The sequence below is a fragment of the Botryllus schlosseri genome, chromosome 8 (genome assembly GCF_051294905.1).
Source record: "Botryllus schlosseri isolate E-star chromosome 8, Bs_hap1, whole genome shotgun sequence".
Classification (NCBI taxonomy): domain Eukaryota; kingdom Metazoa; phylum Chordata; class Ascidiacea; order Stolidobranchia; family Styelidae; genus Botryllus; species Botryllus schlosseri.
In genome coordinates, this window is record NC_137243.1 from 13,888,463 (window position 1) to 13,906,009 (window position 17,547).

The following is a 17,547-nucleotide window of genomic DNA, read 5'->3' on the forward strand; positions in this document are numbered from 1 at the left end:
TAGCCTGACATTGCTACAAAAATTATATCATAATTTCAAAATTTTATGCCGTGTCGTGCCGTTTATTGGCTGCTTAAGCTATCGTATTGTGCATCGCATATTCTGCATTGTATCTTCGGTAATAACGAGAAAACTGAAAACTGAGCTTGAGTTGGGTCGGTGATGGAATGGGTAGTTATGCAATTTCCCTCATGAAAATGATTCAAATCCATCCCTTATGGCCTACTCTTCCATATTGAAAAATCGGAACCATTAACTCCAATCAAAGTAAGCAGTAATTGAAAAAGTAGCTTACTTAGTCTCCTGACTGCTTCAATATATCCCACGAACTATCCAGGGGTTCGTAAACTATTTAGTGTGGACCCCATACCCCACACCTCGTGGGAGCTGATATCTGAAAATGTCATCACCTTCACCCAGTCTTAATCTCGGCAGTCGGCATCATTTTCATCTGGTACAGGTTATATGACAAAATATATTATCACTTTTGCCCACCCTGTATCAGAGTTGGATCAATTGTAATTTGTAATTGTAATTGAATGTAATTAATTACATTTTTCAATGTAATTGTAATGTAATTGTAATTGAAGCATTTTTATTTTGTGTAATTGTAATTGTAATTGTAATTTGACAAAAATTTTGCTCAATTACAATTTCAATTACATTAAATTGCTATTGAGACCTGACAAGCACAACATAAAACAATTGACTTATAATGCATTCTCTTTAAACGAACGACAAGGAATTTGGTGGATCCATTCGCGAAGGCCATTGACCGCGCCCTTGCGGGCGAAGTTTATTTTTATTTTTACCGCTATGCTGGCCTCGGCTGCCATTCCATACAATTTTTAAATTACTAACCAACCGATGGATTCGCAACACGTGGCTCACGATTGAATACGCCGAGAAGCGAACTGCTGAGCCGGCTAAAAGCAGCAGAATTGATAGTCCCATAACTGGCGATCCAAGAGTCGAAATTTGATATGTATGGTCCTAATCGAAAGCTAGTGTCGCACTGATTCCGCAATAAAAGTATATTTCCAGGCAATGGTACCATCCCAAAATAGTCGTGAAAGTCTGGGAATCGTCATTGTTCTGAACAATCGCTATGGGCGTAACTGGTAATTGTTGTAGCCATGCTGCTGCAGCGCTCTCACTTTTCAGAACAATCGGCCTTAAACGGCTATTTTGGAGCAGTTACATTGCCCTGACGAGATTTTATTTGGTATTTTCGGAATTAGTACATCAATAGCTTACGATGAAGACCAGATGCATCAAATTTGGACGCATGGATCGCCAGCTCTAGGACTATAAAGTTTGCTGGTTTTAGCCGACTTTTCAGTACGTTTGTCGGTGCATTCATCCGTGACTCACATATTGCGCATCTATCCGTGGGTTGGCAATCTAAAATACGATTTCAGATCACGATGATGCATCGTTATTTCGTCTGGCTAACTAACCAGACCACTGGATATTATATAACGTCTTATCTGACAAAGCACGGTTTTGTTTTTACTCATCATCCTAATTCCTACGTCCCTCGATAAAAATAATATTGTTTCTTTAATTATATACTATATACGCAAATCCAACACATGCATATATTATAATACTTTTTCAACGACATACTGCACCCTATCCTCAATCCTAACCCATAGGAAATTAGGTAAATAACATTTTACATTTCCAATTACGTGAGCCATAATTACCTAGCATACAAAACACGCTTACATTACGTCACAGTGACATCTTACATAGCATACTATGTACGCACATCAACGCAATTATTACTACAGGGCAATTCCCTGCACAGACAACCGATGTTCCCACCACTACCTCTTCAAATCTCTTGAAATTTGGTACACGCACAGATGAGCTAATTCCAAACAGGATGAACTTTATTTCATGAAAATTGGACTTTGGGGTCAAAAGTTACGTCACTTTGAAAATTGACAATTTTCTGCTCATTTCGGGTCTGCAATTTCAGGTTTTATCAATGCAATATTCAAGAAGGTGTAGCTAGATGTTAGACGACAGTTGAGATACAGCACTTGGATTTATTTGAATCTTGTCTGATCGTCTATATTTCCAAGTGAAATTTAATGCCCTTTAGGTTAGGGTCGAAGGTTAAATTGAGGGGGAATTTGGTCAATGGTCTAAAATCAGTCAGGCGTTACACGATTTAGACTGCGGATTGCTCAAAAACATATTAAAATATTTTTGAAGATAGGATCTTAAATGAAAGTTTGCTTCAAGAAGACTTCGTTCATAGCTGTTTGATTTTGGCTTTTAGACCGTAAAGTGATGAAATTGCAGTTTCAAGAGCACACTTCATTTTCACATGGAAATGCTGTAGTAGTAGGGTGTTTTCGGACATCTATTCTGGGGTGCGTGTGGACATCATGTCTGGGGTGTGTTCCGACATCACGTCTTGGGTCTGTTAGGACTGTGTTGCCATTCGAACATCGTGTCTGGGGCGAGTTCGGACTGTTTTGTCCCTCGGACATCGTGTATGAGGGGGGTGTTCAGACACCATGTCTGGCGTGTGTTAGGACTGTGTTGTCACTCGCTGACATAGTATCTGGGATCTGTTTGTGTTGCGCCAGACATGACTCAGACCTGATATCTGCGCACTTATTTTATCCGGACATGCTCCGGAGCTGATACCTGCCCACTAAATACCCCCAGACATGGTCCGAACCGGATATATGCGCGCTTAATGGACACAGATATGCGTCAGACGTGATACCCGTGTCCTAAACGACGCGTTTTTGCTGATATCTGCGATAGCTGGGTATATCCACAGTAGTGGTGGCTGAGTATATCCACAGTCACAGTAGAGATAGCTGAGTACATCCAAAGCTATCACTACTGTGGTTATACTCAGCTATCACTGCTGTAGATATACCCAGCTATCGCAGATATCAGCAAAAACCGCAAATATAGAGGTCATATATAGACCAAATGTCGTTTAGGACGTGGGTATCACGTCTGACGCATGTATGTGTCCATTAAGCGCGCAGAAATCAGGTCCGGACTATGCCTGGGGGTATTTGGTGCGCAGGTATCAGCTACGACACATGTTCAGATTAAAATAGTGGGCAGGTATCAGGTCTGAAGCATGTAGGCGTATCACAAACATATTCCAGACACGATGTCCGAGTAGCAAATACAGTCTGGACACAGCCCAGGCATGGTGTCCGAACACCTTCCAGACACGATGTCCGAATGACAACACAATCCGAGCTCACCACCGATAGGATGTCCGCGTTGCAAAACAGTCAGAACACACCCGAGCCATGATATCTGTGGTGAGCTCGGACTGTGTTGTCATTCGGACATCGTGTCTGGAAGGTGTTCGGACATCATGCCTGGGGTGTGTCCGGACTGTGTTTTCTACTCGGACATCGTGTCTGGGATATGTCTGTGATACGTTAAACATGCCTCAGACCTGATATCTGCCCACTATTTTAATCTGGACGTGTGTCGTAGCTGATACCTGCGCACCAAATACCCCCCAGGCATAGTCCGGACCTAATATCTGCGGGCTTAATGGACACATACATGCGTCAGACGTGATACCCATGTCCTAAACGACATTTGGCCTATATATGACCTCTATATTTGCGGTTTTTGCTGATATCTGCGATAGCTGGGTATATCTACAGCAGTGATAGCTGAGTATAACCACAGTAATGATAGCTTTGGATGTACTCAGCTATCTCTGCTGTGAATGTGAATATACTCAGCTACCACTACTGTGGATATACCCAGCTATCGCAGATATCAGCAAAAACGCGTCGTTTAGGACGCGGGTATCACGTCTGTCGCATATATGTGTCCATTAAGCGCGCATATATCCGGTTCGGACCATGCCTGGGGGTATTTAGTGGGCAGGTATCAGCTCCGGAGCTTGTCCGGATAAAATTAGTGCTCAGATATCAGGTCTGAGTCATGTCTGGCGCAACACAAACATATCCCAGATACTATGTCAGAGTGACATCACAGTCCTAACACACGCCCGGCATGGTATCTGAACACCCCCCTCATACACGATGTCCGAGGGACAAAACAGTCCGAACTCGCCCCAGACACGATGTTCGAATGGCAACACAGTCCTAACAGACCCAAGACGTGATGCCGGAACACACCCCAGACATGATGTCCACACGCACCCCGGAATAGATGTCCGAAAACACCCTACTACTACAGCATTTCAATGTGAAAATGAAGTGTGCTCTTGAAACTGCAATTTAATCACTTTACGGTCTAAAAGCCAAAATCAAACAGCTATGAACGAAGTCTTCTTGAAGCAAACTTTCATTTAAGATCCTATTTTCCAAAATATTTTAATATGTTTTTGAGCAATCCGCAGTCTAAATCGTGTAACGCCTGACTGATTTTAGACCATTGAGCAAATTCACCCTCAATTTAACCTTTGACCCTAACCTACAGGCATTAAATTTCACTTGAAAATATAGACGATCAGACAAGCTTCAAATAAATCCAAGTGCCGTATCTCAACTGTCGTCTATCATCTAGCTACACCTTCTTGAATATTGCATTGATAAAACCTGAAATTGCAGACCCGAAATGAGCAGAAAATTGTCAATTTTCAAAGTGACGTAACTTTTGACCCCAAAGTCCAATTTTCATGAAATAAAGTTCATCCTGTTTGGAATTAGCTCATCTGTGCGTGTACCAAATTTCAGAAGATTTGAAGAGGTAGTGGTGGGAGCATCGGTTGTCTGTGCAGGGAATTGCCCTACACAATCTGAACTAGACTTGAATTGTTCTTAAATACGCTACGGTTGTCAAGGACCACGGTTGAATTTATGACTATTCAATTACATGTTCAACAGCAGCAATTGTAATTGTAATTGTAATGTAATTGATGCATGCAAGGAGTAATTGTAATTGTAATTGTAATGTAATTGATACATGCAAGGAGTAATTGTAATTGTAATTGTAATTTGATATTTTTAGCATGGAGTAATTGTAATTGTAATGTAATTGAAACATTCATGAAAGTAATTGTAATTGTAATTGTAATTGAACTGAAATAATGTAATTGATCCAACTCTGCCCTGTATCACGGCCTATAATGAACAGTTTGTTTATTTGCTTTTGAGGTAGGCTATTCATGGTGCTTGTCGATTATTACGGTCATTTACACCAGGCCAACTTTCTTCATTGTTTTTCGTAGCTGCCGACTTGTAACAAGGCCCACTTCTAGGCTTTTATAAGATACCGCTTATACGGATGTGATGGCGATGAGTCGGAGCCTAGATCAGTGGTTCCAAACCTTTTTCGACTCATCGCCCCCTTTTCAAGCTCCACACCGATCATCACCCCCCCAAATATTACCGCGAGATAACTAAAAACACATTTCGGCTCGACCTATAAATTATACTTTTACAGCTAAATTTTTGTGAGTTGACTAAAAAAAATCGTCATTTCTCCGACTTGACTCCAACATAGCCATTTTAACGCGCCATCGCCCCCCTATCGCCCCCTTCGATATTTTCGCCCCCATTGCCCACTTTGTCCGTTTTCGCCCCTGATCGCCCCTTCGTTATTCCCGCCCCCCTCCCCCGAGACCGCCAAATCGCCTAGCTAAACATCTAACACTTTTGTAGGAAATTCTGGAGTCGACCTCGGCCGGGTTCAACTCGAAGCCGCAACCCATTGGATGGATACATCTAGCACTGTAGCAAGTTTCAAGGCTGTGACTCAATTATTCCGGTAGCAATTTCGTTATCAAAGTCGCGTATGTCAGGCTGCGCGCTGATCTGGCATTCAGCCTACCGCATAACAGATGTTTCATAAAAGCCAGTATTGGTATGTGTAAAATTTCAATGATGGATAATAAAATTTCGTATTGTACATCTTGATGAAGGAATCTAACACTGTACCAAGTTTCAAGGCTTTGACTCAATAACAACAGTAGCAGGGTTGTAATGACTCGAGTCACGATTTTATGATGACTCGACTTGACTCGAGTCATTTTCTCAAAATACGGAAATGACTCGACTCGACTCGAATCAATTTCTGTATTGACTCGACTTGGACTCGAGTCATTGTGCATGACTCGAGCCAAGTCATATGATTCGAGACGCAGACCGCCAAAACCGACATTTCATTGTAATTTCGAAGAATAGTAAAGTAACCACACTATTTGGATTTCGTCTATTCGTACTGGTACTAGAAAATGCGACCGGAAAGTGCTAAAAGTGAGGAAAATTAGCATAATATAAATGAGAACCATTCGATATCACCAAACAGAGTTATATAAGGTGGGTTTAACAAGACATTAACAGGAATCTGAACAGTCAACACAATGACTTGGACTCGACTCGAGTCATAATACCGTGACACGGACTCGACCCTATTTTCGCTGACTTGGACTCGGACTTGACTCGATGGTTAATTGAAAATGACTCGACTTGACTCGAGCCAAAACTATAAAACTGAGATTGACTTGTGACTCGGTGCCTTATGACTTGGTTACAACCCTGTACAGTAGTAAGTACGTTATCAAAGTCGAGTATCCAGGGTCAGCGTGCGCTGATTTGGCATTGAGCCTATACCGCATTAAGGAATTTTCGCAAAAGTTGATATTGGTATTTGTGAATTTTGAAAGTGTTTTATACCGAGATGGATGACGAAATTCGGTAAGGTATATCTTGGTTGTGTTATCCAGCTTCGCAGTAAGTTTCAGGATTGTCACTCAATGATTAGAATAGTAATTCCGTAATCAAAGTCGTCAAAATACCGGTGCGCGTTGATCTACAAGATACTCAGCGCTAGATGACAGCATCAAAATATACCATACTAAATCCTGTCACCCAACTTGATATGGTATATAATTAAAATCGACAAAGACCAATAGCGACTACTGTTGCAGACGGAATGACAATAACAAAGTTGTCTGAGGTATCTGGGCGTGACAGTCACGTGATTTTCCGAGTGTCCACACCACCTTGGAGTACACGCTGACGTCATAATAGGCTGCTAAAAGGCGTCTCAACATTGACCATTGCTCTTTACAGTAGGCTATCCTTGTTGTATGTTTGTTGTTAAATCGGTACCGATTTCAGTTTTCTTGCGATTGGGCCATTCCATACACAGACAAACGATGTTCACATCGCTACCTCTTCAAATCTCCTGAGATTTGGTACACGCAGAGATGAGCTTATTCAAAACAGGATGAACTTTTTTTTTTAAATGGACTTTGGGGTCAAAAGTTACGTCACTTTGAAAATCGAGAATTTTCTGCTCATTTCGGGTCTGCACATCTCAGGTTTTATCAATGAAATATTCAAGAAGGTGTAGATAGATGTTGGACGACAGTTGAGATACGGCACTTGGATTTATCTGAAGCTTGTCTGATCGTCTATATTTCCAAGTGAAATTTAATACCCTGTAGGTTAGGGTCAAAGGTTAAATTGAGGGGAAATCTGGAGTCAGTCAGGCGTTACACGATTTAGACAGCGGATTGCTCAAAAACATATTAAAATATTTTGGAAAAAACGATCTTAAATGAAAGTTTGCTTCAAGGAGAATTCGTTTATAGCTGTTTGATTTTGGTTTTGAAACTGTAAAGTGATGAAATTGCAGTTTTAAGAGCACACTTCATTTGTACATGGAAATGCAGTACTAGTAGGGCGTGTTCGGATATCGAGTCTGGGGTGTGTGCGGGCAACATGTCTGGGGTGTGTTCGGACTGTGTTGCCATTCGGACATCCTGTCTGGGATGAGTTCGGACTGTTTTGCCCCTCGGACAACGTGTCTGGGGGGTGTTCGGGACATCATGTCTTGGGTGCGTTTGGACAGTTTTTCAACTCGGACATCGTGCCTAGGGTGTGTTCGTAATGTGTTGCCTTCAGACATCGTGTCTCGGGCGTGTTCGGACATCATGTCTGGGATGAGTTCGGACTGTTTTGCCCCTCGGACATCGTGTCTGAGGGGTGTTCGGGACATCATGTCTTGGGTGCGTTTGGACAGTTTTTCAACTCGGACATCGTGCCTAGGGTGTGTTCGTAATGTGTTGCCTTCAGACATCGTGTCTCGGGCGTGTTCGGACATCATGTCTGGGGTGTTCGGACTGTGCTGCCCCTCGGACATCGTGTCTGGGGGGTGTTCGGGACATCATGTCTTGGGTGCGTTTGGACAGTTTTTCAACTCGGACATCGTGCCTAGGGTGTGTTCGTAATGTGTTGCCTTCAGACATTGTGTCTCGGGCGTGTTCGGACATCATGTCTGGGGTGTTCGGACTGTGCTGCCCCTCGGACATCGTGTCTGGGGGGTGTTCGGGACATGATGTCTTGGGTGCGTTGGACAGTTTTCAACTAGGACATCGTGCCTATAGGGTGTGTTCGTAATGTTTTGCCTTCAGGACATCGTGTCTGGGGCATGTTCGGACATCATGTCTGGGATGTTAGGACTGTGCTGCCACTGCGACATCGCGTCAGGGGGGTATTTGGACATCATGACTAGGGTGTGTTCGGACTGTGTTGTCACTCGGACATCGTGTCTGGGATATGTTTGTTCTGCGCCAGACATGCCTCAGACCTGATACCTGCGCACTAAATACCCCCAGGCATGGTTCGGACCGGATATCTGCGCGCTTAATGGACACAGACATGCGTCAGACGTGATACCTGCGTCCTAAACGACGAGTGACCCATATTTGACCTATATGTCTGCGCTTTTTGCTGATATTCTGCGATAGCTGGTTATATCTACAGTAGTGATAGATGAGTATATGTTTGTGATGCGCACTTTTTTAATCCGGCAATGCTTCGGAGCTGATACCTGCGAACCAAATACCCCCAGGCATGGTCTGCGTGCTGAATGGACACAGACATGCTTCAGACGTGATACCAGTGTCCTAAATGACTCGTGACCTATATATGACCTCTATGTTTGCGGTTTTGGTGATATCTGCGATAGCAGAGTATATCCACTGTAGCGATAGCCGAGTATATCCATAATTCCACATCCACAGTAGTGATATCTGTGATAGCTGAGTATATCCACAATTCCACAACCACAGTAGTGATATCTGTGATAGCTGTGGATATATTCAGCTATCACTACTGTGGACGTAAATATGCGCATCTATCACTACTGTGGATATACCCAACAATCGCAGATATCAGCAAAAACCGCAGACAGCATATAGGTCATAGTTCACGCGTCGTTTAGGACGCAGATATTCGGTCCGGACAATGCCTGGGGGTATTTAGTGCGCAGGTATCAGCACCGGAGCATGTCCGGATAAAAATAGTGCGCAGATATCAGGTCTGAGGCATGTTTGGCGCAGCACACACATACCCCAAACACGATGTCCGAATGGCAACACAGTCCGAATTCACCCCAGGCATGACGTCCGAACACCCCCCAGACAAGATGTCCGAGAGGCAGCACAGTCCTAACACCCCAGACATGATGTCCAAACACGCCCTAGACACGATGTCCGAATGGCAACACATCACGAACACACCCTAGGCACGATGTCCGAGTTGCAAAATTGTCCAAACCCACCCAAGACATGATGTCCCAAACATCCCCAAGACACAATTTCCGAGGGGAAAAACAGTCCGAACTCACCCCAGATACGATGTCCGATTGGTAACACAGTCCGAACACACCCCAGACATGTTGCCCGCACACACCTCAGACTCGATATCCGAACACGCCTCACTAGTACTGCATTTCCATGTACAAATGAAGTGTGCTCTTAAAACTGCAATTTCGTCACTTTACAGTTTCAAAACCAAAATCAAACAGCTATGAACGAATTCTCCTTGAAGCAAACTTTCATTTAAGATCGTTTTTTCCAAAATATTTTAATATCTTTTTGAGCAATCCGCTGTCTAAATCGTGTAACGCCTGACTGACTTCAGATTTCCCCCTCCATTTAACCTTTGACCCTAACCTCCAGGGTATTAAATTTCACTTGGAAATATAGACGATCAGACAAGCTTCAGATAAATCCAAGTGCCGTATCTCAACTGTCGGCCAACATCTAGCCACACCTTCTTGAATATTTCATTGATTAAACCTGAGATGTGCAGACCCGAAATGAGCAGAAAATTGTCAATTTTCAAAGTGACGTAACTTTTGACCACAAAGTCCAATAATTAAAAAATAAAGTTCATCCTGTTTTGAATAAGCTCATCTCTGCGTGTACCAAATTTCAGGAGATTTGTAGAGGTAGTGATGTGAACATCGTTTGTCTGTGTATGGAATGGCCCGATTACCTTTCTGTGTTGATCATTCATCGTAATGTACTGGCATTGACTATAATGATTGTGGACTGTCTATCTGTTTCGCGTACTGAGAACAGTTCTTCATTTAAGTTGCTGTTGTCTCAACTGTTGGTATTATTGTGAGTGTCGTAGTCAAGGTATCAGTTTATTGAAGCCGAAGTACTAAACTGCTTACGAATATTGTTTCGTTCTCACAAAATGAACATAAATGTTCATTATATTACATTGTGTCTTGTGCATCGCATTGTACAATGTGTGTATAGTGTATAGTAGTCGGATGCAAATAATTCAGGGTATCCAAGCTGTTTTTGCTATTCATGACCACGTTTCGATTACTTCTATAGCGTAGGCCTACGGCCGCATGCCAGCGGACAACCGTAAAGGACCATCTGATCGACGAATATCCGTGTTATATGGAAGACTGGGGAACTTCGCAACGCGGACAGCCCTTGTGCTATCACTGTTTAGCCTATATATTTGTGAAATTGCCTATATTGCGTATGACAGTTCCTAATTGTTGAAGCAGAACGCCCCATCTCACAAACACGGCTGCGTATTTCTCGCCAGAAAAGCCTCCCACGACATTTTTCGCCATTTGTGAGCATCATTATCCGTCTCCTTTCTATAAAATTTCCGAGGTATAGCGTCTCAGATAATGCCAACTTCAAAGAATTCTATACATGTTCATCGCCTTCAAAAATTACACATTTGTAAAAATTAGAAATACCAATGACACAAAGCTCAAGGTAGAACAGTTTACGGCAAAATATGAAAGTAAGTTCACGTAATCACTACCGGACCACAAGTTGTCGGAAAACACCCTAACAACCATTGAAACAACATTTCTCAATATATTGGTTATCGTTCCATACTGATGGCAATAGTGTAGGCTTACCATATTTTGGAAATCTAAAAAGAGGACAGTTTTTCAGTAATTTCAGACTTGCAAAACCGGAGAAGAATTCTCAAAAACCGGTGAATTTTTCCCACTTTGTGATCAGTTGACTAAAAAAAAAAAGTTTATCTTTTCGCTCAGAGCTAAATTCACCGTTTTTCACTCCGAAATACCCGCCGGAGCTTCACTTCTGTGCTAATTTGCGGCATATCACTCGCAATTTGCTCTGAATCTGACCTAGATTTTCAAAAAAGAGGACAAAATCTCAAAAAAGAGGACAAAAGGGCGTCCTCCGAGGACACTTTCAAAAAAGTCAAAAAAGAGGACAAATCCTCTTAAAAGAGGACGTATGGTAAGCCTACAATAGTGACGAGAACCTACAACCCAGTGACAGAGCTCGATAATAAGCACAAGAAAAGCTATAGCGATTTAGAATTTGGTGAATATATGAAAAACACCTCCAAGTATTCGAGGTTTACACACCGAACGCGAACGCAAACCTTGCGTTCACGCCATCCCTACGTCACGATGGAAATATTACTTGACAAGTATAAACAAAAATTTCAACATTCCAAAATTGTCCCGAGCACGTCCCATGAGATTTATCTACGAAAGGTAATTTCGTTGATACTTTAGTCATTTTTCCCGACATCATGTATTTCGAAGTCTATATTTCTTTTCATAATCTTGTGCGAAATTTCATCTCCGAGAAGCGCAGGTGGTTGGACTGCCACCAAATTCCCTTATTGGAGCCTGTTTTGTGGAAGTTTCCATTCAGACTGCTAAAACCGCAGTGGGTATACCACCAGCCTCCTTCGTGGTAAGAAGCACAATTATTCCATGATGCACGATCGTGGTCTGCATCTTTTGTTGAAAATTGTTGATTGTTGTGACCTATGAAACCATCTCTGGTAACATTCCCCGAGAATCCAGATATAGTCAGTCTGTAGTTGTCGGATCCGGGTCCGATGCTAAAATTGCTGGAAATGAGAATTGGCGCCATTGTAAATATAGAGAGTCGAAATCGAGCGATTGTGACGGAAGTCGATAACTAAAAAATGTTTGTCATCGTGGATTCAAAATCTTCCATAATAGCATATTCTAATTGATGAAAACTTCTTTGTGACGTGTCAGCGAAAAAATCGAACAATGGTCAAACGTAGGTTCGAATAAAATGAACGAAACTTGCATTTCAGTTTCGTCGACGATAATAATTAATGAATACGCGTACGTAGAATAATGAATAAATGATCCCGAATTTGCGATGTAATAACACCGTCCAGACTTCTTTGTGACGTGTCAGAGGGTAAATGGAACAAAGCCCACATGCAACACAATTCATATTTACCTGTATTTAGCGACCAAATATATTCCATCTTTCGTGATCATTTTGACTTCCAATTCCATGCTCCTGTCCTTTGTCATTTGATGTAATTTTTTCAGGCCTGAAAGAAAGTAGATTGTTACAAACGAGCATGAGTTTCAATTTGCATCGATATTTCGGCATATAGCCTACGTAAGTGGAGATCAGTAACGAAGTTATTTTACTTTTCCGCTGTACTGAAATAGTTTTCCTTCATTTGAACGCTTTCTCTATAGCAAATCTAATTTTCCGCTACGGGTTTTGACGGTTCACGATAGCGTACAAATGACTGCTTTTCAAAATTACTTGATATCACTGACATGACTAGAATTCAAAACTCTACTGCTTCTTCTATTTGCATTAGTTTAAGGATGCTTTGAGAAGCACTACTTCTATTCGTACTTCACTAGAATTTTACGTCGCTACTTCTACTTTAGTATATTTCATCATTACTTCGATCACCCCATGGACTAATACCGATAATACGTCAATTTCTCTATCTTGTTGTTGAGAGTCGAATTGAGAGTCGTGATATATATCATAGAAATACTCCGTGCTCTTTTCCCTGTTAGCCACGCTAGATTGCTGGGCGCAATTCACCAGATAGAATCGAAAACAAAAGTCATATACACCCAAGTCATACCCAACCAAAAATCTCCTTCCGGATTGCCAAATCCTTTCTCGTAATCAGCCCAACTTCTGTAGAAATCAACGTCTCCGTTCATTCTTCGCTGGAACACCTTTTATGAAACTGATAAGGAATCTCATTTTCTACAGAAATCGCACCCTCAACTTACGGTCCAGCTTCCGCCCTCACCACACCATTGTTGGCACTGGTTGCAAACAGTTTCTTTGAAAGGAGACGATTGAACATCTGTTGACCACGTAGGCGATGTGTCGAAAACAAATAAAAACAGCAGTGAAAGATTACGAAATCCCATCTTATTTTAAAAACCTAACGTAAAACATCATCAGTTAAAAGAAAAAGAGTAAATATAGGAATCCACCTTGTGAACTCACAACGTATGCTGCTGTTACAAGGCATGCGCTGCGAGCCATAAAAACTTGGGTCAATGGGTCCTTACTCCTTATGATACGAGGGCGTAGCCAAGGGGTCATACCCCAACAATTTTACAGAATTTATATAAATTTTGGGGCAGATTAATTAAGTATCTTGAATTGTATTTCTTCGCATCATAAACATAATTTAGTCCAACTTTACTAGCAAGAACAAGAGTACGCTAGTCCGAGCCCGCTGGAATGCTTCAATCCATGGTGTGCTGCCGAAGGGCATGGTGCTATAGGCATGACATCTCATCGCCAGTACACATCAAGACATACAGTTTTGCCAATATGCGAATCCGCGAATTGCGATCCCAGAAAAATCGACGGCGATAAAACCATAGCCTGAAATGATCTGCGATAAAACTATAGCCCGAAATGACCTGCGATAGCAATATGTTCATTAGGGTTGTTCAAAAAAATCTTTTTTTTCCAAATCTCACTCGCCTATTGACTAAATCGTCAGGTTGTCCAAGAAAACGATGCACACCAAATTTGACTCAATTCCAACCAGTAACGGCCGTGCAATCTTGAATTGAAATTTTTAAATTATTATTAAAAATAAAAAAAATAAAAATTCTCAAATTTTTCTGTCAACCCCATGAAATTGTTGAGCTGTCTTCAAAGACGATGCAAAACAAATTTGAGTCAATTCCGACTAGTAGAAGCGGAACTATTTGAGTTTTTCGTTGATAATCCCCGGATCAAGGATAATCTGAGAATTATCAACGAAAAACTCGAATAACTCCGCTTCTATAAGTCGGAATTGACTCAAATTTGTTTTGCATCGTCTTTGAAGACAGCTCAACAATTTCATGGGGTTGACAGAAAAATTTGAGAATTTTTATTTTTTTATTTTTAATAATAATTTAAAAATTTCAATTGAAGATTGCACGGCCGTTACTGGTTGGAATTGAGTCAAATTTGGTGTGCATCGTTTTCTTGGACAACCTGACGATGTAGTCAATAGGCGAGTGAGATTTGGAAAAAAAAGGTTTTTTTGAACAACCCTAATGTTCATATGTTCATTGTCTAGGCATCGAAATCACGGCGCCGAGTAGACCTGTCCTTGCAATCTGAGCCCCACGGTACAGCTGCCACCCGCAGAGAATAATATGTCACCCATCAGTGACTCAATGAGAATTTGGATCGACTCCAATATCTGTTGAGAAGCGACAGTTTCCATCGAGGGTCACTGTATAACAACATGGTCCAGCAAAGTAATTAATATCAATCGACCAGCCCGAAGCTTACTCGCGAGAACTTCATGAAGGACTCTATGATATAATGATGTACGCTAAAGTCACATTCTCAAGCAGATTTTGAAGACAATGTAAATGTAAGGTAAGGCATGGTGCAAAATGGATTGAAAACTAAAGACCAACTTGGGCGAGCCAGATTTAAGAAGCCCTTTATCAATGAAACAACACTCATGACCTGCACGTGATTGCATTACATTTTATTTCCATTACCATTACCCGCATGTAATTGATCCCAATTGAAATTCAACTCTGCTATAGCATGTTTTTCAGTAATTATCGTGAAACCGGTTTATTTTCTACGACCCCGAAGGGAAGGCCTGATTTGACAATACTCACTATGTCGCACCACTCAATGTTCGCGGATGTCCGATATGCTACCCCGTTGATATCGAACGCCTTCTAACAAGTTCGGTTGTCAGTGTCTTTATATATGATTATAAGCACACTTATTTTGTTTTTATCTGTGTAATCTAAGTATGAAATTGGTGATTACACAGCAGAATTACTCAATAGTATGAACATGAACATATTTTCGTCGTTTTCGTAGGTATTGCGTGTTTGTGACCGTACATGGGTCGAATGTTCGCCAAAAACATGGTCATTACTGCATATGCGTAACGCTGGCGGGACTCTCACTTCCCGAAATCAATAATTACGATTGGTTTCAAAACAAGGACCTCACTCAGCAGTCAGTGCCAAGTGTGTATCATCCGTGTTTTATAAAAAGCCCAGAAGTGGGCCGTGTTACAAGTAGCCTATAGGCAGCTACGGAATAAAAATGAAGAAATTTGGCCCGATGTGAATGACCAATTGACCATAGTATTCGACAAACACCACGAATACCACAAACAACAACTGTGTTGTTTTGAGTCTGAATTGACCGCAATCACGTATATTTCACAGGCGAGAACGTCGTACTGAAGTGGTTATAGGGACACTTGTTTTGTTTTTATGTGTAATCTAAGTATGAAATTGGTGTTTACACGGCGGAATTACTCAGAAATAAGAACATATTTTCGTCGTTTTCATCGGTACCGCGTGTTTGTGACCGTACATCGTTCGAAGGTTCGCTAAAAACGTTGTCGACTGTCGTTACTGCAAGCGCAGCGCCGGCGGGACTGTCACTTCCCGAAATCAATAATTACGATTGGTAACAAGAACTTCACTCAGCAGTCGATGTGAAGTGTGTATCAAATGTATCAACCGTGTAAGAACGGTGTCTAATAAAAAGCCTATAAGTGGGCCGTGCAACTGGTCGGCAGCTACGGAATAAAATTGAAGAAAATCGGCCTGGTGTAAATGAACAATTGACCATAGTAGTCGACAAACACCATGAATACCAGCAACAACAACAAGTGTGTTGTTTTGAATCTGAATTAACCGCAGTCAGTCAGTTACGTAGATTTCATAGCTGAGACGTCGTAATAAAGTGGTAATATGCACACTTATTTTGTTTTTATCTGTGCATTCTAAGTATGAAATTGGTGTTTACACAGCGGAATTACTCAGATGTATGAAGATATTTTCGTCGTTTTCGTCGGTATCGTGTGTTTGTGACCGTACATTAGGGTTGTTAAAAAATGACTTTTTTTCCAAATTTCACTCGCTTAGAGATAAAATTGTCAGATTGCCTGAAAAAACGCTACACACCAAATTTGGGTCAATTCCGATCGGTAGAGGCCGTGCAATCTTAAATTCAAATTCCCACCATTTTTGAATTTATAGTATTTACGGTGGCAAATTTCGACACTTCGATATGACCAAATATCGTGTTCCAGGCATGCCTGAAGGGAACGTAAAAGCGTTTTTCACGGGTTTACATCTTGATACTGGTCTGTGATAGAGTTGAGATGATGAAATTGTCAATTAATGAAAAATTAATTTGATACTGATTTGCTGGAAATGAATCAATGAAATTGAAATAGTCTCGTTAATACGATGGTGATATATATTTGCAAATAAAATACTTTTAAGGCTGAAATCGGGCAGCATGAACAGAAAATCAACTGACGCACAGGTAAAATAGAGCAAAATATCAGGGTTGTAACCAAGTCACAAGGCTCCGAGTCACAAGTCAATCTCACTTTTATAGTTTTGACTCGAGTCAAGTCGAGTCATTTCAATTCACCACCGAGTCAAGTCCGAGTCCAAGTCATCGAGCGGAGGGTCGAGTCCGACTCATGGAATTATGACTCGAGTCCGAGTCCAAGTCATTGTGTTGACTGCTCAGTTTCCAGTTAAAGTCTTGGTAAACCCACTTTTTATAACTCTGTTTGGTGATATCGAATGGTTCGCATTTATAATATAACAATTTTCCTCGCTTTTAGCAGTTTCTGGTGGTATTTTCAAGTACCAGTACCAACAGACGAAATCCCAATAGTGTGTTGGCTTCGGAATTACTAGGAAATGTCTGTCTTGACCGTTTGAGTCTCGAGTCAATGACTTGTGTCGAGTCATGCGCAATGACTCGAGTCCAAGTCGAGTCAATACACAGTTTGACTCGAGTCGAGTCGAGTCATTTCCGTATTTTGAAAAAATGACTCGAGTCAAGTCGAGTCATCAGAAAATCGTGACTCGAGTCGAGTCATGACTCGAGTCATTACAACCCTGCAAAATATATTTCCCAGGTTAATATCGATACCCGACGGTATATCTTTTGTCGTACCGATGTAGATTTGACGACGTTGC

At 41.5% G+C, this 17,547-nt stretch overlaps 3 protein-coding genes across 4 annotated transcripts in view; 2 read left to right on the top strand and 1 right to left on the bottom strand.

The window, feature by feature from the left end:
- LOC145444248 (uncharacterized) overlaps positions 1-17,547 on the top strand; it is a 170,285-nt gene that overhangs the window by 121,447 nt on the left and 31,291 nt on the right. The window lies entirely within an intron of this gene.
- LOC145444219 (uncharacterized) overlaps positions 1-17,547 on the top strand; it is a 166,698-nt gene that overhangs the window by 75,703 nt on the left and 73,448 nt on the right. The window lies entirely within an intron of this gene.
- Positions 10,941-13,995, bottom strand: LOC145445368 (ficolin-1-like). Its single transcript, XM_080323561.1, has 4 exons — positions 13,333-13,995; positions 13,179-13,275; positions 12,521-12,617; positions 10,941-12,152 (listed from the first exon to the last, which is right to left on the bottom strand). Exons 1-4 carry the CDS (start codon positions 13,474-13,476, stop codon positions 11,852-11,854), a joined length of 639 nt encoding a protein of 212 aa, XP_080179687.1. The 5' UTR covers positions 13,477-13,995; the 3' UTR covers positions 10,941-11,851.

Excerpts from the sequence above, each read along its gene's own strand:
- LOC145445368 (XM_080323561.1), bottom strand. The coding sequence starts at position 13,476 with ATGGGATTTCGTAATCTTTCACTGCTGTTTTTATTTGTTTTCGACACA. Across the intron at positions 13,276-13,332 it reads GTGAGGGCGGAAGCTGGACC|GTGTTCCAGCGAAGAATGAA; the intron begins GTAAGTTGAGGG and ends GTTTCATAAAAG. Across the intron at positions 12,153-12,520 it reads TATTTGGTCGCTAAATACAG|CAATTTTAGCATCGGACCCG; the intron begins GTAAATATGAAT and ends TCTCATTTCCAG.